Genomic DNA, 25,199 nt, shown 5'->3' with positions numbered 1-25,199 from the left:
GAGGAGGAGATGCCAAATACTTCTAGTCTTAGCTTCCCAAAATCTCCCTTGTGAGTCTCCTTGTTCTCTCCCCTTTCGTGAAAACCCTGGAAACGCCTTGTTAAAGATGGTGGAAGTACAAAAATGGAAGAAACATTGGTGCCTCAATTACAGCTTGTAGGAGAGCTGTATGCCTATTAGGAACACCATTAATATCATTAGTCTTAATATGACAAACGAAAAGTCTAAAAAACTTTGAACTTTAAACACAAGTAATAAAATGGTGATCCTGTCTACAGTATACATGATTTGGCAACATATATAACTTTTTTTTTTAATAGACAGGATCTCGTTCTGTCACCCAGGATGGAGGACAGTGGTGCAATCACAGCTCACGGTAACCTTAAATTCCTGGGCTCAAGCAATCCTCCCACCTCAGCTTCCTGAGTAGCTGGGACTACAGGAATGCCCAACTATGTCTGGCTAATTTTTTTTGAAATTTTTTGTAGAGATGGGGTCTTGCTGTGGTGCCCAGGTTGGTCTCAAACTCCTGGCTTCCAGCAATCCTCCTGCCTTGGCCTCCCAAAGTGCTGGGACTACAGGCGTCAGCCACTGCACTTGGCCTTTTTTTTTTTTTTTTTTTTCCTTAAGCTAGAGAAAGTCTAGGAAGTAAAATTGTGTGTGGAACAGAAAAAATCTGAGCTATTCATGTGTAACTTGGAGAAGGTATATTGTATTTACATTTATTACATTTTTAAAAAAATTTTCAGACAATATATAAGGAAGATCAAATTAAAAAAATCAAATTGGTGTCATCCTGGGGAAAAAGAGCTGGACAAAGCCTTGAAATAAAAAAACAATATGAAGCCCTTAGTAAAGAAACACTATTATAACTATCATAAGCCCCTGTGTGTTAAAAATAAAATAAATAGCAACTAACTCTGAGAGCTTAGTATGTGCTAGGCATTGAATGAGATAATCCATGTAAAACACCCTCGCTACAACTCAAGATAAAGACAGTATTACTCCCAATTTATAGACAAAAAACTGAAATACAAACTGAGAGATTCTGATTTCAACCCAGAGTCTATGAGTCTATGGTCTTTTTTTTTTTTTTTTTTGAGATGGAGTTTCGCTCTGTTGTCCAGGCTGCAGTGCAGTGGCGTGATCTCGGTTCACTGCAACATCTACCTGTCAGGTTCAAACAATTCTCGTGCTACAGCCTACTGAGACTACACCACCCAGCTACGGTTTTTTTTTTTTTTTTTTGAGACGGAGTCTTGATCTGTCACCAGGTTGGAGTGCAGTGGCGCAATCTTGGCTCACTGCAACCTCCCGCCTCCTGGTTCAAGCGATTCTCTTGACTCAGCCTCTCAAATAGCTGGGACTACAGGTGCATGCCACTATGCCTGGCTAATTTTTGTATTTTTAGTAGAGACAGGGTTTCGCCATGTTAGTCAGGCTGGACTCGAACTACTGACCTTGTGATCCGCCCGCCAACGTTCTAGGATTACAGGCGTGAGCCACCATGCCTGGCTGAGACTAAGTTTTTGTATATTTGGTAGAGACAGGGTTTTGCCATGTTAGACAGGCTGGTCTTGAACTCCTGACCTCAGGTGCTCCGCCCACCTCGGCTTCCCAAAGTGCCAGGATTACAGGCGTGAGCTACCACACCCAGCCAAGTCCATGCTCTTAAATCAAATGCATCCCCACACAAATTTGGAAGTTTCCCAATTTGTAAAAGAAGGCTCTTTATATGTAAAATCCTGTACATGAGATTCACTCTAGTTTCTAAAACACAAAAAAAGTTATACTTTATTTCATTATTATATATTATGTATGTTATGACTTACCAGTCTATCAAGTATATATCTGGTGTAAGACTATAAGATTTGAAGTGAAGAAATAATTTGGAGAGATTTTCTTCAAAGAATACTTCAAATGTTGCAAAATATTTCAACATCTAAAGATTAAAAAATCAATAAAATTATGAAAGTATATAGTCTAGAAATAAGGAAATTAAATGCTTAAACATTAACAGGAAATCTTGCTCATTAAGAATCTCATCTTTTTCTGAGTCTTCTCTGCAAACATTCATTCATAAACTATAATATAATAAGTTTACAATAGATGAGATTATCTTGGTCTTTCAATTACTGTTTTTCACTCTAAGAGGGCATTAAAACTACAGAAACAAAGGAAAACATGATCCATTCATACCATGCTGTGATCCACACGAAAAAAGGCCAACTGGCATGGCTTATTCAGGAGATTGGCAAATGCAATAAAGGCATCTGCCTCTTCCAAATTGAGAATGAGCACAGCTGCAATGAAGGACATCCCTTGGACCTTCAAAGGGAAAAGAAATTAGTCAAAATGGACTTACAATAATAAATCTATACAGTTTATTTTATTGTACTCCTGAAAAATTATAGTGACATTACAAAGTAGAATTAACCAAGATTTCTTTTTTCCTTCCCAGCAAAGGTAAATACAGAAAGCCCCTAAAGATTATGAAATCTCCCTAATTTCTTGTTCATATGGTGTGGTTTTTCAACATTAGGAAGAATTTTTGAAAAAAGAAAAAAGTTCAGATTTTACTGCTACAAAAGGCTATCTCAGTGTATTACCTAGTTTTCATTTCCTCTCAGTCTGAATTCTTTCAAAATAGAGTACAGAATCACAAAATTTAATAAAAATCAGGTGATTATTTTCATTGTTATAACACATCTGAGTAAAAAATGAAGAACTCAAAATAAAAGAGATCTATGAGAAGTGCTGCTGAAATACCAAGAAAGGAGACGTTGTGGGGGTTGAGATAATGAGCCTGGAGTCCTGAAAAAGCAAGAGACAAAAAATGGCAAAAAACCTAAAATGGAAAAGAAGCATGAACTAAGACACAGAAATGGGAACAATAGGACCAGCTCAGCTGGAATAAGGAAAGGCATTTAGAGAAGGTAGGATGTGTTTATGTTGTGAAAAACCTCGAGTAAAAGGCTAAGCTGTATAGATGTTTGCTTCTTGCTTGTGAGTTATTGGCAGCTATCATACACTTCTCCTTTTTTTTTGGTTTATTTTTTCTGAAGCAGGGTCTCACTCAGTCACCTAGGCTGGAATGCAGTGGCATGATATCATCTCACTGCAACCTCTGCCTCCCAGCTCAAGCTATCCTCCTGCCTCAGCCTCCTGAGTAGCTGAGACTATGGGTGTTTACCACCACGCCCACCCAGCCCATACATTTCTTTAATTAAAAAAAAAAGTTATCAAACACACACTTCTGGAAGAGATTTGTATAATGGACTTACACAGTGAGACCATTAAGAATAACTGCAATGGGCTGGGCGCAGTGGCTCACGCCTGTAATCCCAGCACTTTGGTAGGCTGAGGCGGGCGGATCACCTGAGGTCAGGAGTTCAAGACCAGCCTGGCTAACATGGTGAAACCTTGTCTCTACTAAAAATACAAAAAATCAACCAGGAGTGCTGGCGGGTGCCTGTAGTCCTAGCTACTTGGGAGGCTGAGGCAGGAGAATGGCGTGAACCTGGGAGGCAGAGCCTACAGTAAGCCAAGATGGCACCACTGCACTCCAGACCCAGTGACAGAGCGAGACTTCATCTCAAAACAAAACAAAACAACAACAACAAAAAACTGCAATGCTAACTTTGTCTCTTGTTCTCAGCCTAGTGTTCTGAAAGGTATGCCTACAATCACTATTTCTACTTTCTCAGCTCCCTTTTCTTTTCTTTTTTTTTATTTTTTTATTTTATTTTTTGAAACAGAGTTTTGCTCTTTTTGCCCAGGCTGGAGTGCAATGGTGCGATCTCAGCTCACCACAACCTCCACCTCCCAGGTTCAAGTGATTCTCCTGCCTCAGCCTCCCGAGTAGCTGGGATTACAGGCATGCACCACAACCCCGGCTAATTTTGTATTTTTAGTAGAGATGGGGTTTCTTCATGTTGGTCAGGTTGGTCTTGAACTCCCGACCTCAGGTGATTGACCCACCTCGGCCTCCCAAAGTGCTGGGATTACAAGCATGAGCCACCGCGCCCAGCTCTCAGCTCCCTTTTCACTCTTTAATACACTTCAGTATGTATTCCCACTCCATTACCACACTATTTTGAGATTTCTCTTGCCAGCATGACCAATGATACTTATTGTAAAACCCAGTGGGTGCTGTCTCTCTTAACAGCATTCCCTTAGCTTCTGCAATCCAATTATTTCTTTGTTCTCATCTTATTTCTCTTTCTCTGTCTTCTGAGTATTTTTTGCAGATTCTATAGTAATTGCCTACTTTATTTTCTAGAACTTAAGTTCCATGAAGACAGGGACTGTAGTAGGCATAATAATTGCCCACCAAAGATGTCCAAGTCCTTATTAATTACCAGAAGCTATGAAAATGTTGCCATACACGGTAAAGGGGACTCTGCAGATGTGATTAAGTCAAGGATCTTGAGATAGGGAGCTTATCCTGAATTATCTGGGTAGGCCTAAAGTAATCATCATAAGGTTCCTTATAAGTGAAGAAAGAAGGCAAGCTAGTCAGAGAGATTTGAAGATGCTACACTACTGGCTTTCAAGATGGAGCTATAGGCCCATGAGCGAAGGAATGTAGGCAGCCTCTAGAAGGTGGAAAAAGCAAGGAAATGGATTCTGCCCTAGAGGTTCCAGAGGAAGCACAACCCTGCCAACACTTTGACTTCAACCCAGTGAAGTCTATTTCAGACTTCTGACCTCCGGAATTGTCAAACAGTAACTTTGTGTTGTTGTTGTGTCTGTGTTTACATTTTTTTTGTAGAGACAGAGTTTTCCTATGTTGTCCAGGGTGGTCTCAAACTCCTGACCTCAAGTAATCTTCCCACCTCAGCCTCCCAAAGTGCTGGGATTACAGGCATGAGCCACGGTGCCCAGTCTAATTTGTGTTGTTTAAAGCCACTAAGTTTGTGGTAGTTTCTTACAGTATTCATAGGAAACTAGTACAGAGACCACACCATGTTTTTTGTTCATAGTTGTATTCTTAGTACCACAATATTTGCTGAATGAATACAAGGGGCAAAGTGTTAATGATCTGTAATAGAATGGTAGCAAAGTAAATAGAAAGAATTAAAATTACATTTAATTGCATCTAAAATGTTGTTTATTATAAGTAACATTATTTTACATACCACTAAAAAAGAAAAAATGCTGCCAATTAAGCAATGGCATAATGCCTTATCACATGGAATATTTATTTACTTACTTAATTTTTGGGGGGACAGAGTTTAAAAGCTCTTATCATCCAGGCTGGAGTGCAGTGGCACGATATCGGCTCACTGCAACCTTCCCCTCCCAGGTTAAAGCGATTCTCCTGCCTCATCCTCCTGAGTAGTTGGGAATACAGGTGGCACCACGCCTGACTAATTTTTGTATTTTTAGTAGCGACGGGGTTTCACCATGTTGGCCTGGCTGGTCTTGAACTCCTGACTTCAGGTGATCCACCCATCTTGGCCTCCCAAAGTGCTGGGATTACAGGCGTAAGCCACCGTGTCCAGCCCAGAATATTTATTTTATGCATATTTTTAAAGCTATTTATAGCTCATTCAGATTTATCATGTATCACTCTTGTTCATATATGAAAAGAAAATAAGAGCCGGGCGCGGTGGCTCAAGCCTGTAATCCCAGCACTTTGGGAGGCCGAGACAGGCGGATCACGAGGTCAGGAGATCGACACCATCCTGTCTAACACGGTGAAACCCCGTCTCTACTAAAAAATACAAAAAAAAAAAAACTAGCCGGGCGAGGTGGCGGGCGTCTGTAGTCCCAGCTACTCGGGAGGCTGAGGCAGGAGAATGGCGTGAACCCGGGAGGCGGAGCTTGCAGTGAGCTGAGATCCGGCCACTGCACTCCAGCCTGGACGACAGAGCGAGACTCCGTCTCAAAAAAAAAAAAAAGAAAAGAAAATAAGAAAAACAGTTATTTATATAATTTCTTCAGAGTCCAATTCTTCTAAATATTTTGCATTATTTATTGACTTATGGTGTGATGAACTGAAAAAGACACATTGTTTATGTAGTATTGCTGACAAAACTGTCTAACCTGAATCTAATCATGAAAAAATAATCAAATTCAAGTTAAGGGTCATTCCGCAAACAACTAGCCTTAACTTTTGAAAAGTGACATTGTTACGACACATACAAAAGGCTGAGGAACTGTTCTGTTTTAAAGGAAACTAAAAAGAGCAACTAAATACCACACATGACCCTGAGTGGATTCTGAACCAGGAGGAAACTGCTGTAACTTTGCTATTAATTTGAAGTTGTTCAAAATAAAAATGTGGGAAACAAACAAACAAAAAAACACAGACAACAAAAAGATACCTATCTATAGGTGCCAGGCAGATCACCTGGGGTCAGGAGTTCGAGACCAGCCTAGCCAACATGGTGAAACCCTGTCTCTACTAAAAATACAAAAAAAATTAGACAGGTGTGGTGGCAGGTGCCTGTAATCCCAGCTACTCGGGAGGCTGAGGTTGCAGTGAACCAAGATCAGCTTAAGAAATAATACTTTACCAGTTGAAGCACCTGTGTAACCCACCCACTTTCTGTCATTTGAAATTTCTCTCTTCCTCTATGCCTAGCTAGGATATGGGACAAGGCAATCCACTTAAATTCCCCACCCTTTATTGTTCTTGGAGGCTTACACACAGGCTTCTTATTTTTTGTGTCTTATTGATAATAACTATGGAGAAACAAGGACTTATAACAAAAAATAAATGAGTCGGGCATGGTGGTTCATGCCTGTAATCCTAGTAATTGGGGAGTCCAAGGCAGGATTGCTTGAGCCCAGAGATTCAGGATCAGCCTAGGCAACACAGTGAGGCTCTGTTTTTACAAAACAAAACAAAACAAAAAACAAGGTGGGGGAGTATACAAATCTTACGAAGTTCTTAGAGTAATATTTGATTCCTGGTCTACATTTTTTACTCCACCTGAGATACTGGGAAACTTGTTTGTCTTCTCACTTCTACTTTTATGATACACCCACCTTAAATCCCCATCATAGGGCAGGCCCAGTTCACTGTAAGTGCCAGGCAAATTAATAGCCACCTCCTTGCTTAAAAAGAGAAAACTTGCATCAGTGGATCTACAGACAGGTAACACTCAACATTCATCCACAACTGCTCTACCCAAAAGCAATCTATAACCATGTCTTGAAAGTAGAAAACTAAGACAATTCAATAACCTTAATCTAGACAGTAGTGGTTTTAAACTGGGATAAGTGTGTTTTATAGCCACAAACAGTATCCAGAAAGTACACAGTCATGGATATTTTAAGGGAATTCAATCCCAGATCCTCAATTTACATATGTCTTCTTTTCTAAACATGATCTGGCTGACAATGCCACAGTAACAAGTGAAAGTCACAGTCCTCACCCATGACAAAAATTACTAGGGGGAATCGCTAGGAGGCATGAAATGTGGATAATTCTAAATATTGGTTGGGGAAACCTTCTGGCTTCCTGTCACATATACGACTAAATAAGACTGAATTCTAGTACATGGTAGAATGGGAATGAGTAATGACAATACAGTGACCTCACCTCTTCCGTATCACATGTAATATCAAAAAATACATAGCCCTCGGCCTGGCGCAGTGGCTCACACCTATAATCCCAGCACTTTGGGAGGCCGAGGCCGGCAGATCACTTTAGGTCAGGAGTTGGAGACCAGTCGAGCCAACAAGGCGAAACCCCATCTCTACTAAAAATACAAAAAATAGCCAGGCATGGTGGCATGTGCCTGTAATCCCAGTTACTCGGGAGGCTGAGGCAGGAGAACTGCTTGAACCCAAGGGGCGGAGGTTGCAGTGAGCTGAGATCGTGCCACTGCACTCCAGCCTGGGCAACAGAGCAAGACTCTATCTCGAAAAAAAAAAAAGAATGCATAGTCCTTGAGGGAGAGTTCCAGGAGATCCAGGAGAACAAAGAGAACAGCACCTACAGTACAGAGCCCCATCACGCAGGCTGGAGTGCAGTGGTGGGATCTCGGCTCACTACAACCTCCGTCTCCTGGGTTCAAGCAATTCTCCTGCTTTAGCCTCCCGAGTAGCTGGGATTACAGGCCTGTGCCACCACACCTGACTAATTTTTGTATTTTTAGTAGAGACGGGATTTCGCCATGTTGGCCAGGCTGGCCTCAAACTCCTGACCTTAGGTGATCCACCTGCCTCAGCCTCCCAAAATGCTGGGATTACAGGCATGAGCCACCGCGCCCGGACACTGTGGTTCTTTTAAATAAGTATAACTGAAACGTGAACCAAGATTACCAAATTTTTTCAAGAATAAAAACTACAGATAAAACGTTCATATGAGTTATTTATAGATTCAGCATATGTTATTCATTAACATAGTTAAAAAAACGTATTTGGTCAAATCATGACATGAAATAGGTATTCCAATATAATCTACACTATTTTTAACTTATAAAGTAAGTATGATTTGACTGACTGGTTTGTCAATGAGCCTTGATACTACCAGTTAAGTTATATGGTGGTCATTTTACATAAATTCAATGACCTAACAGAGCTCATTTCGGCAGCAAATATACAATGACCTAATAAGTCTGCAGCCAGGGTTTAAAAAAAATATATTTAAAACATATTCTAAAAAAATCATATCATAAGTGTAATAAAAGTAACGGTATTTTAATTTTCCCCAATTTTTCTCAGTATACCAGGTTAAACAAGTGCCTTTAAGTGAGGATTTTTGTTTGTTTGTTTTGAGACAGAATCTCACTCTGTCACCCAGGCTGGAGTGAGTGGCACAACCTCAGCTCATTGCAACCTTTGCCTCCCAGGTTCAAGCAATTCTCGTGCCTCAGCCTCCTGAGTAGCTGGGATTACAGGCATGCGCCTCCACGCTGAGGTAATTTTTGTATTTTTAGTAGAGACAGGATTTCGCCACGTTAGCCAGGCTGGTCTTGAACTCCTGGCCTCAAGTGATCTGCCTGCCTCAGTATCCCAAAGTGCTAGGGTTACAGGCACGAGCCACCGCACGCAGCCTGAAGATATAATTTTAATAGATTTTTTTTTCTTTTTTTAAAATCTAGTGTAGGCTGGGTGCAGCGGCTCATACATAAACCCAGCACTTTGGGAGGCTGAGGTGGGAGGATCACTTGAGCCCCAGGAGTTCAAGATCAGCCTGGGCAACAGAGTGAAACCTTGTCTCAAAACAAAAAACACAAAACACAAAATAAAATTTAGCATAAAATGTCAGTAATAGATATTTTGACTAGTCTCAATAAAGGCTTTTGGGATACTTTACAGAAACTGAGAAAATGAACAATTCTAATGATTGGTAATAAAATGTTTTTGCAACTCAAGTACTTAACAGTCTTCTGTTTTTAATAAAGTTGAAGGAGAATCTAATTGAGTTACTGAGATAATTAAAAATTTGTTTTGTTTTTTTCATTTATGTAGTCTATTTGTTTTGATCAGTTATACTAATAATTGTAATAAATTAGAAAAAACATCTAATATTTAGAATATTATGTATATCAGAAATAAAGCTGATTTTTCATTTTTAATTAATTTATATATTTGTAGCAGAAGTATAATGAGATTACTAAAAGACTTTTGGGTAGAAAAGTGTTACATTAGAATAAAATTCTGTGACAGGAATCAAATAAAATACAGTAGTCCTCCACTTTCCTCAGTTTTGCTTTCTGAAGTTTCAGTTACCTGTGGTCAACAGTGGTCTGAAAATATTAAATGGCAAGTTCCAGAAATAAACAAGTCATACATTTTAAACTGCATGCTATTCTAAATAGGGTGGTAAAATCTGGAGTGGTCCTGCTTCATCCTGCCAAGGAAGAGAATCATCCCTCTATCCAGCATAACCATGCTGTATATGCTACCCACCTGCCTAGTAGCCATCTCAGTTATAAGATCAACTGTTGTGCTATTGTAGAGCTTGTGTTCGAGTACTGCTTCTTTTACCTAAATTGTTAGAATAGTGTTATAACTGTACTACTTTATTATTAGTTATTGCTGTTTATGTCTTATTGTGCCTAATCAATAAATTTTATCATAGGTATGTATGTATAGAAAAAACATAGTATCTATAGGATTCTGCACTATCTGCAGTTTCAGGACAAGTACAAAACCCTATATAGGCCAGGCACGGTAGCTCACGCCTGTAATCCCAGTACTTTGGGAGGCCAAGGCGGGTGGATTGCCTGAGGTCAGGAGTTCGAAACTAGCCTGGCCAACATAGTGAAACCCTGTCTCTACTAAAAATACAAAAAATTAACCGGGCATGGTGGCGGGCACCTGTAATCCCAGTTACTCGAGAGGCTGAGGCAGGAGAATTGCTTGAACCCAGGAGGCAGAGGGTGCAGTGAGCCAAGATTGTGCCATTGCACTCCAAACTGGGCAACAAGAGCGAATCCCCATCTTGGCCGGGCATGGTGGCTCACACCTGTAATCCCAGCACTTTGGGAGGCTGAGGTGGGAGGATCATGAGGTCAGGAAATCGAGACCATCCTGGCTAACATGGTGAAACCCTGTCTCTACTAAAAACACAAAAAAATTAGCCAGGTGTGGTGGCAGGCACCTGTAGTCGCAGCTACTCGGGAGGCTGAGGCAAGAGAACGGTGTGAACCTGGGAGGTGGAGCTTACAGTGAGCCAAGATAGCGCCACTGCACTCCAGCCTGGGCAACAGAGCAAGACTCCATCTCAAAAAAAAAAAAAAGGAAGAAAAAATTAAAAAGAGCAAAATCCCGTCTCAAAAACAAAAACAAAAAAACCCAAACTTATATATTTCACTTGGTGTCTTGGAATATATCCCTTAAGGATAAGTGGGGACTGCTGTATATGGCTATTACCAAAAAGACAAAAGGTAAGTGTTGGTGAGGTTGTTGAGAAAAAAACTTGCACACTGTTAATAGGAATGTAAATTAGTACAGCTACTAGAGAAAACTCTATGAAGTTCTTCAAAAAAACTAAAAATAGAATTACTATGTGGTCCAGCAATCTCACTTCTGGCTATTACCCAAAAGACTTGAAATCAGTATATCAAAAAGACATCTGCACTCCCATGTTCACTACAGCACTACTCACAATAGCCAAGTTAAGGAAGCAACCTAAGTGTACATCAATAGATGAATGGGATGAGAGTGTGTGTGTGTGTGTGTGTGTGTGTGTGTGTGTGTGTATACAAAAGAATACTGTTCAGCCTTAACAAAGGAAGGAACTCTGTCATTTGGGACAACATGGATGGAACTGGAGAACATTATGCTAAGTGAAATAAGGCAAAAACAGAAAAGCAAATATTGCATGTTCTCACTTAAATGTGTAATCTAAAACCACCGAACTCATAGAAGCAGAGAGCAGAATGGTAGTTACCAGAGGCTTGGGGGTAGGGAAGATGATAATCAAAGAGTACAAAAAGGTCCAGGTTGAAATGAGGAGTAACTTTCATTTTTTTTGAGACAAGGTACCACTCTGTTGCCCAGGCACGATCTCGGCTCACTACAGCCTCAAGAGCCTGAACTCTAGCGATCTTTCCACCTCAGCCTCTTGAGTAGCTGGGACTACAGGCAAACCACCACACCTGGCTAATTTTTTATTATTTGCAGAGATGAGGTCTCACTGTGTTGCTCAGGCTGGTCTTAAGCTCCTGGGCTCAAGCGATCTTCCCACCTTGGCCTCCCAAATGCTGGGATTACAAGCATGAGCCACCATGCCTGGCCTGATTTTTTTTTTTTTTAATATCTATCACACAACATGGCAAACACAACTAATGATTGAGTACTGTACATTTCACAATCTCTTAGAGAGTAAATCTCAAATACTATCATTACAAAAAAGGTCAAATATTTCAGATGTTGGGCAGATTAACTACTTTGTTTTAATTATACAACATTATATTAAAAAATCATAGTATCAGTCAGGCACCGTAGCTCACATATGTAATCCCAGCACTATGGGAGGCCAATGCGGGCGGGTCACTTGAGCCAGGAGTTCAAGACAAGCCTGGGAAACATAGTGCCCTGTCTTAACAAAAAATACAGAAAATTAGCCAAGCATGGTGGCTTGTGCCTGCCGTCCCAGCTACCTGGGAGGCTGAGGTGGAAGACTCACCAGGGACCAAGGGACCAGGAGGTCAAGTCTATAGTAAGTCATGATCACGCCACTGTACTCTAGCCTGGGTGACAGACTGAGACCCTGTCTCAAAAAAATAAAAAAAGAAAGAGATACAAGTTCAGAGAAAAAGCAAAAAATGTAAAATATTAATGAAAAGTTTGTTAATATATACTTTTTTAAATGGACTATGATGTATGTAAATTCATTACAGTATTTAAATTCCACTACAGACTTCTTTTGTTTTTTTTTGAGACAGGGTCTTGCTGTGTTGTGCAGGCTGGAATGCAGTGGTCCAATCCTAGTTCACTGCAGCCTGGGAGTCCTGAGCTCAAGTGATCTTCCTGCCTCAACCTCCCAAAGTGCTGGGATTTATAGGCCCGAGCCACTGTGCCCAGTCTGGGGACTTTTTTTTTTTTTTTTTTTTTGAGACAGAGTTTCGCTCTTGTTGCCCAGGTTGGAGTGCAGTGGCACGATCTTGGCTCACTGCAACCTCCGCCTCCCAGGTTCAAGCAATTCTCCTGCCTCAGCCTCTTGAGTAGCTGGGATTACAGGCGCATGCCACCATGCCCGGCTAATTTTTGTATTTTTAGTAGAGACGGGGTTTTGCCATGTTGGTCAGGCTGGTCTCCAACTCATGAACGCGTGATCCACCTGCCTTGGCCTCCCAAAGTGCCGGGATTACAGGTGTGAGCCACCTCGCCTGGCCTGCCTGGGGACATTTTAAAAAAACTATAAGATGTCAAATTTAACCAGTGCTAAAAAATTAAATTATTTACAAGTAAACTTATAATAAAAAACTTTAAACTTCAGCTTAAACATGTGAAGGGGATACAAGGTGTTCTTACAATTCATTCACAGAATACCTGAGTAAGAGAGTTTAAAGACTCTGCTTAAATCTAACTTTCTCTATAAGGACTATCTGATGATCTTTCCAAATACTACGACCTGCCCCACCCTAAATCTGGCACTTTCCCCCTTTATCATCCCACACTTTTCCACAGCACTTATCTTTTAATATAACATGATTTACTTGTTTGTTGTTTATTGTCTCTTTCTTCTAAACTGTAAGCATTGTAAGGGAAGAAATCATTTTGTTCACTGAGGTATTTCAAGTACCTAGAACAATGCCTGACATATAGTCATAAGTGCACAATATTTATTGAGTAAACAAACATAGAAATGAACATGCAACAGAACAAAGTAACTTGTACCAGACAGTCACCCTATAGAGATGTCTAACATTCTTTTATTTTAAGGCAAAGGTGCGAAGATGAAAGTTCTATAACTTCTAGTTAAAAATGGCAATTGAACATCACATCTTTCTTTGTTCTCCTGAAAAATCCAACTAAAAATACAGTAAAGAAAAAAATATTAACCCATGAGGACTACAAGAATGAAAAATTATATAGTAGATAGTTAATAGCGTTTTAGAAATTGTAAATTAAATAAGTGTAGAATGTTAAAACTAAAATATCTACAGAGGAGGAAGCCAACAATCAGCAAGCCAATTCTGCTGTAAAACCCTGAAGGCTCAGAAGCCGAAGTTGTCAGGTACCTGTGAAATTGAGAAATAGAGCTAAAAATAGGATTGGGTGAAAGTCTGTAAAAGGAGCAAATCCCCTCCCCTATCCTTTAGGGACAGGTACCTATCCTTCCCTTAACCTGGTGGAACACAGGAGGTTTACTCTCTAGAGGCACAGTCATGGAAAAGAAGGTTAAAAGATGGGGGACAAGGCACCCCCCTGACATCAGGACATGAAATAAAAGTTTAGAAATTGCATGGTGAAATCTCCCATAGCTCCCCCAGAAAACTGACAGTCTCAAGTACATATAAGCTCAGCAAGAGATGGAAAGATTCTTCACTGGGTAAATTGATAAGCCCAAGAAAAACAGACATAGAGATACAGACATTTGGGAGCTAATACAACATAGGATATTTTGATAAAGAGTATAGATAAAATGCTTACATTCAAAAAACAGATTGAAACAAATACTTACATAACCAACATCAGGTCTGTAGCACGTGTATGCCCCTAAAATACTATGTAAGACATCATGATATGGGCCACCCTTAGGAGAGAAAAATGAAATTTGAAACTGTACAAATAATTGTCTCTAAGTTAATTTTTATATAACATGTTAATAAACTGTAACATTTCCTAAATGACTAGTTTTAGCATATTTAATAAAAAATATTATAAATGTACTCTGCCAAGATGTTTTCCAAATTATTAATAAGAAATATTTAATACTGCAGATGGGTACAGTGGCTCATGCCTGTAATCCCAGAACTTTAGGAGGTCGAGATGGGCAGGTCACTTGAGGCCAGGAGTTTGACACCAGCTTGGCTAACATGGCAAAACCCCATCTCTACTACAAATACAAAAATTAGCTGGGCATGGTGTCTGTCATACGCCTGTAATCCCAGCTACTCGAGTGGCTGAGGCAGAAGAATCGCTTGAACTCAGGAGGCAGTGGTTGCACTGAGCCAGGATTGCCCCACTGCACTCCAGCCTGGGCAAAAGAGTGAGAATCGCTCCAAAAAAAAAAACAAGAAAGAAAGAAAGAAAAAAGAAATATTTAGTACTAAAAGTCAAATAAACTTACTTGATGGATACAAGCTATATAATTTGCCAACAGTTTTAAAACCTTCTACATTTGGTATAATAAGAGTATGATGAATACAGACTGTTTCATTTTATATAATACAGCATCAGCAAAAAAAATCATCAAGCTACACTAAACCGTGTTAATAATTTTAATCTTTTTTTTTTTTTTTTTTTTTTTTTTGAGACGGAGTCTCGCTCTGTCACCCAGGCTGGAGTGCAGTGGCCGGATCTCAGCTCACTGCAAGCTCCGCCTCCCGGGTTCCCGCCATTCTCCTGCCTCAGCCTCCCGAGTAGCTGGGACTACTTTGCTGGGACTACAGGCGCCTGCCACCTCGCCCGGCTAGTTTTTTTTTGTATTTTTAGTAGAGACGGCGTTTCACCGTGTTAGCCAGGATGGTCTCGATCTCCTGACCTCGTGATCCACCCGTCTCGGCCTCCCAAAGTGCTGGGATTACAGGCTTGAGCCACTGCGCCCGGCCAATAATTTTAATCTTAATGGTAAAAATTTTTATCTCATTTTATTTTTACAAATCTAAACATAGAAGAATTCCATGTATAAAGACTTGAATCAGCTGGGTGTGGTGGCACATGCCTGTAATCCCATAATCCCAGCTACTCAGGAGGCCGATGCAGGAGGATTGCTTGAGCCTAGGAGTTCGAGTCCAGCCTGGGCAACACAGCAAGACCTGATCTCAAATTTAAAAAGAAATAAAAATAAAGACTTCAGCCAAAGGTAAAGTATATATAATGTAGTCATTTCTCTTTCAATAAGGTATAATCAACTTCATAATAGCCTATGTACAAAAAAAAACCATTTCTTCCTATTTTAATGATAATTCTGAAACATTTTAAGTTTTGTGACAAAGTTCTTTATACTTTAACAATATACTAGGCCAAAACATTAATAATTCATATATCTTACAAAATAAAAAGCAAAACAAATTCACTGTAATAAAATTCATCAAGTACCTACTACATAAAAGGTATTAAATGCTATGCTAACTACAATGTATTTTGGTCAGTGGAATAAAATAATAGAAATTCCTTTATAATTTTATAACTAGTTTTAGACTTTTATACAAGGTTCCCAATTTCTATAGTTTTGCCTTTTTTAAAGTAATAGCTATTCATTTAAATAATCTGTTGCCTTGGATATTGATAGATTTTTTTTTTTTTAAGTAATGACAAGCTGGTTAGAAACCCTCACCTTCTGAAAGATGTAGAGAGATGGAAATGTACGGGATATGTCCAACTTAATTAATTCCAGACTGGCCTCTCGATCAGCAACAGATACACCTGCATTTACCAAGCAGATACAATTTAAATGATCACTTGGCTGTAACAAGTTCAATTTTATAAATACAGAATGATCACACAGCATATGTGCTATTTAATTAAAGTTAAAAGCTGAATAATCAAGAAATTATAAGAAATGTCACATAGCTTTTGTTAGAACTTGTTAGTCTCTTGTACAAAAAAGATAGCTATACATTTATCAGAAAGTTATATGGTAAAAGATTTCTAGTTCTAGTTTTTACAGAAGATAAAGGCAGACCATTATTTTCATGGTAACAACTAGGAAAAAAACTACAAATATCAAATTTAAAAAATCATCAGAGAGCTATGGATACAGAGAGATCAATAGGATTTAAAGTCCAGAAAAGTAAGAGGCTTTCCTTGGTGAGCAGATGTTGCGGGAAGTCAGGGAACCCAAACAGAGGGACGGGCTGAAGCCACAGCAGAAGAACATAAATTGTGAAGATTTCATGGCCATTTATCACTTCCCCAATCAACACTCTTATAATTTCCTATGTCTGTCTTTAATCTCTTAATCCCATCATCTTCATGAGCTGAAGATGTATGTCACCTCAGGACCCTGTGATGATTGCGTTATCTGCACAAATTGTTTGTAAAGCATGTGTGTTTGAACAATATGAAATCTGAGCACCTTGAAAAGAACAGGATAACAGCAATTTTCAGGGAACAAGGGAGATAACAATAAAGTCTGACGGCCTGCGGGGCCAGACAGAACAGGGTCATATTTCTCTTCTTCCAGAAAGCGAATAGGAGAAATATTGCTGAATTCTTTTCTCAGCAAGGAATAACTCTGGACAAACGAATGCATTTCCAGGTGAAGGTCTCTAAAATGGCCACTTTTTGAGTGTCTGTCTTATGCAGTTGAAGATAAGGGAGGAAATACACCCTGGTCTCCTGCAGCACCCCCAGGCTTGCTAGGATTAGGAAATTCCAGCCTGGTGAATTCTAGTCAGACCGGTTGTCTGCTCACGAACCCTGTTTCCTGTTAAGATGTTTATCAATGACAACGTGTGCCCAGCAGAACATGGACCTTCATCAGTAATTCTAGTTTCACCATGGCCTTGTGATCTCACTCTGTCTCTCTGCCCTTGCGATATTTTATTGCCTTTGAAGCATGTGATCTCCGTGACCCATTCCCTATTCGTATACCCCTCCCCTTTTGAAACCCCTAATAAAAACTTGCTGGTTTTTGTGGCTCAAGGGGCATCATGGAACCTGCCGACATGTGATGCGTTCCCCAGACACGCAGCTTTAAAATTTCTCTCTTTTGTATTCTTTCCCTTTATTTCTCAGACCAGCCGACACTTAGGGAAAACAGAAAAGAACCTATGTTGAAATATCAGGGGCTGGTTCCCCCAATAAGTAGACACCAGTGTCCATTTTTCTTCCTAGGGGTATCTGCCAGGTCTGGGTATGGGCTTAGGATCAAGCTTGCCATAGACAAAGTCACTCTGGTTGAAGGAAGATAAACCAGAAAAGCTACACATGGCCAAATAAAACTGATGTGATAGACAGGAATCTGGAGGAGTCCTGAATGTGTACCTGGTTTTCCCTATGGGACTTTTCTGAATGCAGAAGGCCGGGCTAGAAATGCCGAATAAAATCACCCAAAGTCACAAGGTCTTGAGAGGGCCTATCGTTGGAGGGAGATACCTGTAATCAAAATAGAAAACTTTGGGCTGGGTGTGGTGGCTCCAAAGTGGCACCACTTTGTGGGGGCTCAAAGTGCTGTAATTCCAGCACTTTGGGAGGCCAAGGTGGGTGGATCATCTGAGGTCAGGAGTTCGAGACCAGCCGGACCAACATGGTGAAACCCCATCTCTACTAAAAATACAAAAATTAGCCAGGCGTGGTGGAGCGTGCCTGTAATCCCAGTTACTCAGGGGGCTGAGCCAGGAAAATTGCTTGAACCTGGGAGGCAGAGGTTGCAGTGAGCTGAGATTGCGCCACTGCACTCCAGCCCGGGCGACAGAGCGAGACTCAATCTGAAGAAAATAAAAACACTTTTTCTCCATCAAGAAATTTGAAACTCAAGATAAACTAAATCTATCGAAAGCTGCAACCTTGCCCCAACCGAGATCAATTAATGGTTGAATTGAGGTGATAAGCCCTTAATCAAACTGCCTAACAGGAAAGAGCAGTTTCCTCTGCAGTGGAAACCTCAGCTTTGGTTTCTACATTCTTTTTATATACAATGTCTGGCATACAATTTAAACATTTAAGATATACAAAGAAGCAGAAAATGTGACTTACAACCACTTTAAAGGGGAAATAAGGGGGAAAAACAGCCAACGGAGGCAGACCTGCAGATGATGCAGTATTGGAATTAACAGACGACAACACTATTATAAATATGTTAAAGAAAATATCTGGCTGATATGCGCTAGAGAAAAAAATAATAATAAATTTTAAAGAGAAAATAGAGGAAAAGATGGGGGAAGGAACATGGGATGGGAAGATGAAGAATTTCAACAGAGAAATAGAATGTATAAAAAGAACCAAGTGAATATTCTACAGTTACAAAGCATATCTGAAATTAAAAGCCCATTACACAGATTTAGATTTAATAGCAGACTAGACAAACCAGAAGAAAGCATTAGTGAATTTGATGATGGATCAATAAAAATCAATGAAACTGAAGCAGAGAAAGAGAGAGAGAGAGAAAAAAAAAAAGAGTTGGCCAGGCACAGGGGTTCATGCCTGCAATCCCAGCACTTTGGAAGGCCAAGGCAGGAGGATGGCTTGAGGCCAGGAGTTTCAGACCAGCTGGGGAAACATAGAGACCCCATCCCTATATGATAAATTAAAAATTTTTTTTCAATTATATAGAATTGTATCTATCCCCTACCTCCCCCCCCACAAAAAAAAAGAGTGTAAGAGGCTTGTGAAACACTGTTGTTTTTTTTTTTTTTTTTTTTTGAGACGGAGTGTCGCTCTGTCGCCCAGGCTGGAATGCGGTGGCGCGCTCTCGGCTCACTGCCAGCTCCACCTCCCAGGTTCACGCCATTCTCCTGCCTTAGCCTCCCGAGTAGCTGGGATTACAGGCGCCTGCCACCTCGCCCGGCTAGTTTTTTTTGTATTTTTGTAGAGACGGGGTTTCACTGTGTTAGCCAGGATGGTCTCGATCTCCTGACCTCGTGATCCGCCCGTCTCGGCCTCCCAAAGTGCTGGGATTACAGGCTTGACCCACCGCGCCCGGCCGTATGTGAAACACTGTTAAATGGTCTACTATACATGTAATTGGAGTCTAGAAGGAAAACAGGCAAGATAGGGCAGAAGCAATATTTAAAAAGGCAATGACCAAAAAGTTAAATGACACATGCAAATTATAAATATCCAGGAAATGGCTGGGCACGGTGGCTCAAGCCTGTAATCCCAGCACTTTGGGAGGCCGAGACGGGCGGATCACGAGGTCAGGAGATCAAGACCATCCTGGCTAACACGGTGAAACCCCGTCTCTACTAAAAAGTACAAAAAACTAGCCGGGCGAGGTGGCGGGCGCCTGTAGTCCCAGCTACTCAGGAGGCTGAGGCAGGAGAATGGCGGGAACCCGGGAGGCGGAGCTTGTAGTGAGCTGAGATCTGGCCACTGCACCCCAGCCTGGGCGACAGAGCGAGACTCCGTCTCAAAAAAAAAAAAAAAAAAATCCAGGAAATAAGAAAACAGTAATTTATGTAGACACTGCTTCTGACTGGAACTCTTCATTACATTCAATTAATTTCTACTGAAGTGCAACTTTCACCATTTATTCTTTTCTTTTGGAGACGAAGTCTGTTACCCAGGCTGCAGTGCAATGGCGCGATCTCAGCTCACCACAATCTCCGCCTCCCAGGTTCAAGCCATTCTCCCTGCCTCAGCTTCCCGAGTAGCTGGGATTACAGGCACCTGCCACCACGCCCGGCTATTGTTTGTTTTTTTCAGTAGAGACAGGGTTTCGCCATGTTGTCCAGGCTGGTTTTGAACTCCTGACCTCAGGTGATCCACCTGCCTTGGCCCCACAAAGTGCTATGATTACAGGTGTGAGCCATTTGCCCAGCCTCACCAATTATTCTTGAAAAAATATTTCAGAAGTGAATACTTATAATTTTAATTCTTATAATTTCAATGCTTCATAAAAATGAGTTTTCAAAGAATGATGAAATAGCTGCTGTCTGCCAGTATAAAACTTCTTTACCTTTTATGTACTTTTAGTTCTCCACAAATAGCTGACATAGCTAAAAGGCCTTAGGATGATACTTACATGAACTCTTCTGTAAATCAAGTCTTTTCTCTAGCCTTGCTTACTGAAAGGGTTATTAAGATTAAATAAGATGATATATGTAAAGTAATTACTACAGCTTCTGATACACGGTACAAAATCATGCTCAGTAGCTGAATTTTCACCCTAAAATTCTTTTTTTTTTTTTTTTTTTTTTTTTGAGGCGGAGTCTCGCTCTGTCGCCCAGGCTGGAGTGCAGTGGCCGGATCTCAGCTCACTGCAATCTCCGCCTCCCGGGTTCAAGGCATTCTCCTGCCTCTGACTCCCGAGTAGCTGGGACTACAGGCGCCCGTCACCTCGCCCGGCTAGTTTTTTGTATTTTTTAGTAGAGACGGGGTTTCACCATGTTAGCCAGGATGGTCTCGATCTCCTGACCTCGTTATCCACCCGTCTCGGCCTCCCAAAGTGCTGGGATTACAGGCTTGAGCCACCGCGCCCAGCCCTAAAATTCTTATATAAAAAAAGAAATCACACCTTCTGTATCATTCTCTGAACTTGTTTCGCTGAAACTTTTCCACCGTTCTTTTGCTCTTGAGAGGAAGATTTCATAAAGTTCTGGAGGGAATGGGGAGAACAAAAATTTATGAATAATACGAAAGAAATATATTTGCAAATTTTTAATTTTTACTCTTCACCTATTACAGGTCAGGTCTCTCTGATGTAGCAAGCATCAAAAAAGTGGCAAATCTAAGTACTTGATTCTACCAAAGCTATTCAGAAAGAAAGCAAATTACTGCAGAGCAATCATCAAGTAGTTACAATATAGAATGTACCTATGAGGCAGAAAGAGATGCTTCTGCTAAGAAGTATCACTGTGGAACAGCAGAAAAAATGGTTTTTGAGGTCAATCAGACCTAGATTCAAATTCTAGCTCTGCCATTTACTATCTGAGGGACAAGAAAGTTACTTAGCTACCCTGGAACTCAGCTTTCTTCATCTGTAAACCAGAGAAAAACACCACCTACTCATAGGGTTACTGATGACTAAATAAGATAATATAGGTAAAGCTCCTGGAACCTCCTAGCACTTCAATAGATGCTAGATCTTGCTTTCTGTCACTCCTGAAACTGGTTTCTCCATCATGATATTGCTATCTAAAGATACTTATGTTTCACATAGACTTGGTGTTTGTCACCAACAAACAAAATCTCTACCCCTATCTTTTTAATTTAAGTGCCTAGTCACTGCACTCCCATATGCAGGATCTCATAAAAACTTCAGGACAGGAAAGATTTTAAAAATTTTCTCAATTTCCAAATTTTATTTGTCTCTATTTTGTAACTAACTATTGCAGATATTTGAAACTACATAAAAATAGGACATTTCAGGGACAGAAGAATAGAAAAAATATGTCTTGCCCAAACACCAAAGTTTATATATTGTCCAAAATAACTTTTCTTGCTTCAATTAATTCTTTTTAAAATTTTATTCCTTTTTAAAGGTAATACATGAACATGGTTTTTAAAAATTTCAAAACGGAGGTCAGGCACGGTGGCTCATGTCTATAATCCCAGCACTTTGGGAGACCGAGGCAGGTGGATCACCTGAGGTCAGGAGTTTGAGATCAGTCTGGCCAACACGGTGAAACCCTGTCTCTACTAAAAATACAAAAAATTTAGCTGGGCATGGTGGTGCATGCCTGTAATCCCAGATACTTGGGAGGCTGAGGCAGGAGAATCGCTTGAGCCTGGGATGTGGAGGTTGCAGTGAGCAGAGATCGCACCACTGCACTCCAGCCTGGGCAACAGAGTGAGACTCCGTCTCAAAAAAAAAAAAAAAAAAAAAAATTCAAAAAGTACAAAACGGTATAGAGAGAAAAATAAATTTCCTTTCCTCAGATGCGAGTGTGGTTATCAGAGCTCTAATTCTTCCAAGAATGAAAATATGCTCGCACAAGTATATACATATATATATATATATAATCCTTTTTTAAAAAATTGAAGTGGCAACGTATTTCATGCACCAATCTGTATCTTACTTTGTTATATTAGAGGTTGTTCCACATTAGTAGATACAGATCTGCTGTTGTTTCTTTTAAACAACTGCATAATTTTCCAAAGTAATGACTATACCATAACAAGTATTCTTATATTGCCAAGAAGCGTATCATTATCAAATACCTGACTAGATATATTTCAAACACACTCTTACTATTCTAATCTTTTCTCCCTTCTATTTACTTTTCATTACTACTAATAGTTTGGAAAGAAAAAAATTTTTTAAAACTTAATATTCCTATTATTATTTTTTGAGACAGGATCTTGCTCTGTTGCCCAGACTGGAGTGCAGTGCCGTGACCTCAGCTCATTGCAACCTCCCCCTCCTGGGTTCAAGCAATTCTCAGCCTCCTGAATAGCTGGGATTACTGGCATGTGCCACCACATCCAGTTAATTTTTTGTATTTTCAGTAGAGTCAGGGTTTCACCATGTTGGCCAGGCTGGTCTTGAACTCCTGGCCTCATGTGATCCACCTGCCTCAGCCTCCCAAAGTGCTAGGATTACAGGCATGAGTCACCACACCAGGCAAAATTCCTATTATTTATGCCTGGCTCCATCAATGACTACATAGAAGAGATGAATATGTTAAAATTTATACATATAAATTTGGGGGTTATTAGGTATAAAATTGTAAGTTTTAAAAAAAATTTCAAACTGGTTCTAAGACAGTCAGCTTCAATATTCTACCCAAATTTTAAAACTGTCCAAAAAACGGGGGGCTCACCAGACAAACCCATCAGTTTTAGAAGTCATAAAATTGATCCAATAATAAACATGTGGTAATGCGTTTCAAAACATCAAAGGACATCTCTCCAGTAAGATTTACAGTTAAGAAGACCTGCATCTCAGCTCAATTTGATGCTTGGGTCCTCATGTCACACTTACTTTGCTTTGAATCTGCAAAGGGAGAATCTGAAGCAGGCTTAAAGATGATACTTTGGACTTGAACAGAGAATACTTTGATTTCAGTGTATATTTTGCTTTCTGATTTTGTGACAATTATGATATTATCCATACTCTCAGCAAAATGCACTTTCACTATCATCTTATATTATCACAAATAACTGTTAGAACAATCCTTTCATATTCTTACCCCTATTTTACAGATGAAGAAAAACTAAGACTTCTAGATGTTAAGTAATATGCCCGAGGTCACAAACCTAATATGTATGGTGGAACCAAGATTTGAACCATATCTGACTGACTTTAGAGCCCTCACTCTTAGCTACTATTCTCTAATGAGTATAAACTTCATGACTAAAACAAGTCAAATTACTAAAGCCATTCAAAAGTAAACAATTAACAAAAATAAATGTACTTCAATCCAATATAGCATCTTTTCCACACTAATAAAAAAGAAGAGAATAAACACACATTCCATTATTGAATACATAAATATTTAGTGAAGAAAATCTAAAATTACGTTGGAAATAAATGACTCAGTTATGTTACAAAACTATAAATTTCAAGCTAAAAAAGAACATTTTGATTATAGTACCACAAAACATTAACACCAATTTAACCAATATTTTAATGTCTAAGTTATCAAGATAACTCAGATTCTAAAGCCAAAGTTATCAATAAAAACTGCAAACAAAACTTCATATAACCATCAATACCTCATTATCTGTTTGCAAAATTGATTCTTAAGACTTTAAACAATTACAGTATGTTCAAAAATTCTTATTATGGATTTAGAAAATCTAACTGAAAGTTCTGACTATAAGTTAAAAACATTCAATCTGTTTCAAACTCAGAAAGAAAAGGTAATCTCAGTTTATATTTGGAAAGAACAGTTAAGTCATATAAACTCTAATTTTTTCTAAGTTAAATAAAAACTTAATTCTTCCTTTAAATTCTATTTTAAAAGTTTTTAAGTTCTTTGAAATTAACATGTTGGCTGGGCACGGTGGCTCACGCCTGTAATCCCAGCACTTTGGGAGGCCAAGGCGGGCGGATCACCTGAGGTCAAGAGTTCGAGACCAGTGTGGCCAACACAGTGAAACCCCATCTCTACTAAAAATACAAAAATTAGTCAGTGTGGTGGCAGGCGCCTGTAATCTCAGCTACTTGGGAGGCTGAGGCAGGGAGAACTGCTTGAACCCAGGAGGTGGGGGTTGCAGTGAGCTGAGAGAGCACCACTGCACTCCAGCCTCCGCAACAGAGCAAGACTCCATATCAAAATAAATAAATAAATAAATAAATAAAATAATATGTTTATTACAGGAGACTTGTGAACATCAAATTTTAAAATCATACATAATCATAATATCCAAAGTTGGCACTGCTTTTCAGACAAAGGGTAAACATTTAAATTTTTGTTATAATTCTGTCCAATTATATATAATGCTGATTGCAGAAAAGCTTTTGCATCCAATCCTGATTATTTCCTTAGAGTAAATTCTTAGAACTGAAATAAACAGTCAAAGTTTGTTTGAGACCTTTGGTAAATATTTATGAATGATTTTCAGTCATCCCTGTATGGGTAATTCTCATTCATTTTAATCTCTTTTGAGGGATGAAAAACAGTACTTGGATGTTAACATATATGTCTTTCTTATAGAATGGCAGGAAAAAATATATGTCTTTGATTTGGTTATCACAAGGAAAATGGTTAAATAAATTATAGTACATCCAAATTGTGGAATACAATGTAGCTACAGTACATATGAGGCAGACTTGTATGCACTAACATGGAAGATGTTTAAGATAGATTACAGGGTGAAGAAAGCAAGCCACAGAATAACCTTATGGCATAAATTGTGGGGGAAAAATAAAAGAAAAGCTTTAAAATTGATCATATGGGCCGGGCGCGGTGACTCACGCCTGTAATCCCAACACTTTGGGAGGCCGAGGCGGGCAGATTACGAGGTCAGGAAATCAAGACCATCCTGGCTAACACGGTGAAACACTGTCT

General features: G+C 39.7%; 1 protein-coding gene across 7 annotated transcripts in view; it reads right to left on the bottom strand.

Annotated features, from left to right (window-relative positions):
• The window catches only part of TBC1D12 (TBC1 domain family member 12), a 147,430-nt gene that overhangs the window by 11,605 nt on the left and 110,626 nt on the right, over positions 1–25,199 (bottom strand). For all 7 annotated transcript variants that reach the window (XR_012417979.1, XM_074002235.1, XM_045361221.3 and 4 more), the window contains 5 exons: positions 20,759–20,839; positions 15,917–16,005; positions 14,099–14,170; positions 2,200–2,328; positions 1,833–1,942 (listed from right to left, as the gene is read on the bottom strand). Coding sequence is in view for 6 of the 7 variants with exons in the window: in XM_074002235.1 (XP_073858336.1) it covers positions 1,833–1,942; positions 2,200–2,328; positions 14,099–14,170; positions 15,917–16,005; positions 20,759–20,839 (481 nt within the window). In the remaining variant the exon portion in view is untranslated. The remainder of the gene's footprint in view (positions 1–1,832; positions 1,943–2,199; positions 2,329–14,098; positions 14,171–15,916; positions 16,006–20,758; positions 20,840–25,199) is intronic.

The sequence above is a fragment of the Macaca fascicularis genome, chromosome 9, assembly GCF_037993035.2.
Source record: "Macaca fascicularis isolate 582-1 chromosome 9, T2T-MFA8v1.1".
Classification (NCBI taxonomy): Eukaryota; Metazoa; Chordata; class Mammalia; order Primates; family Cercopithecidae; genus Macaca; species Macaca fascicularis.
This window is presented reverse-complemented; position numbering and strand designations above follow the sequence as displayed.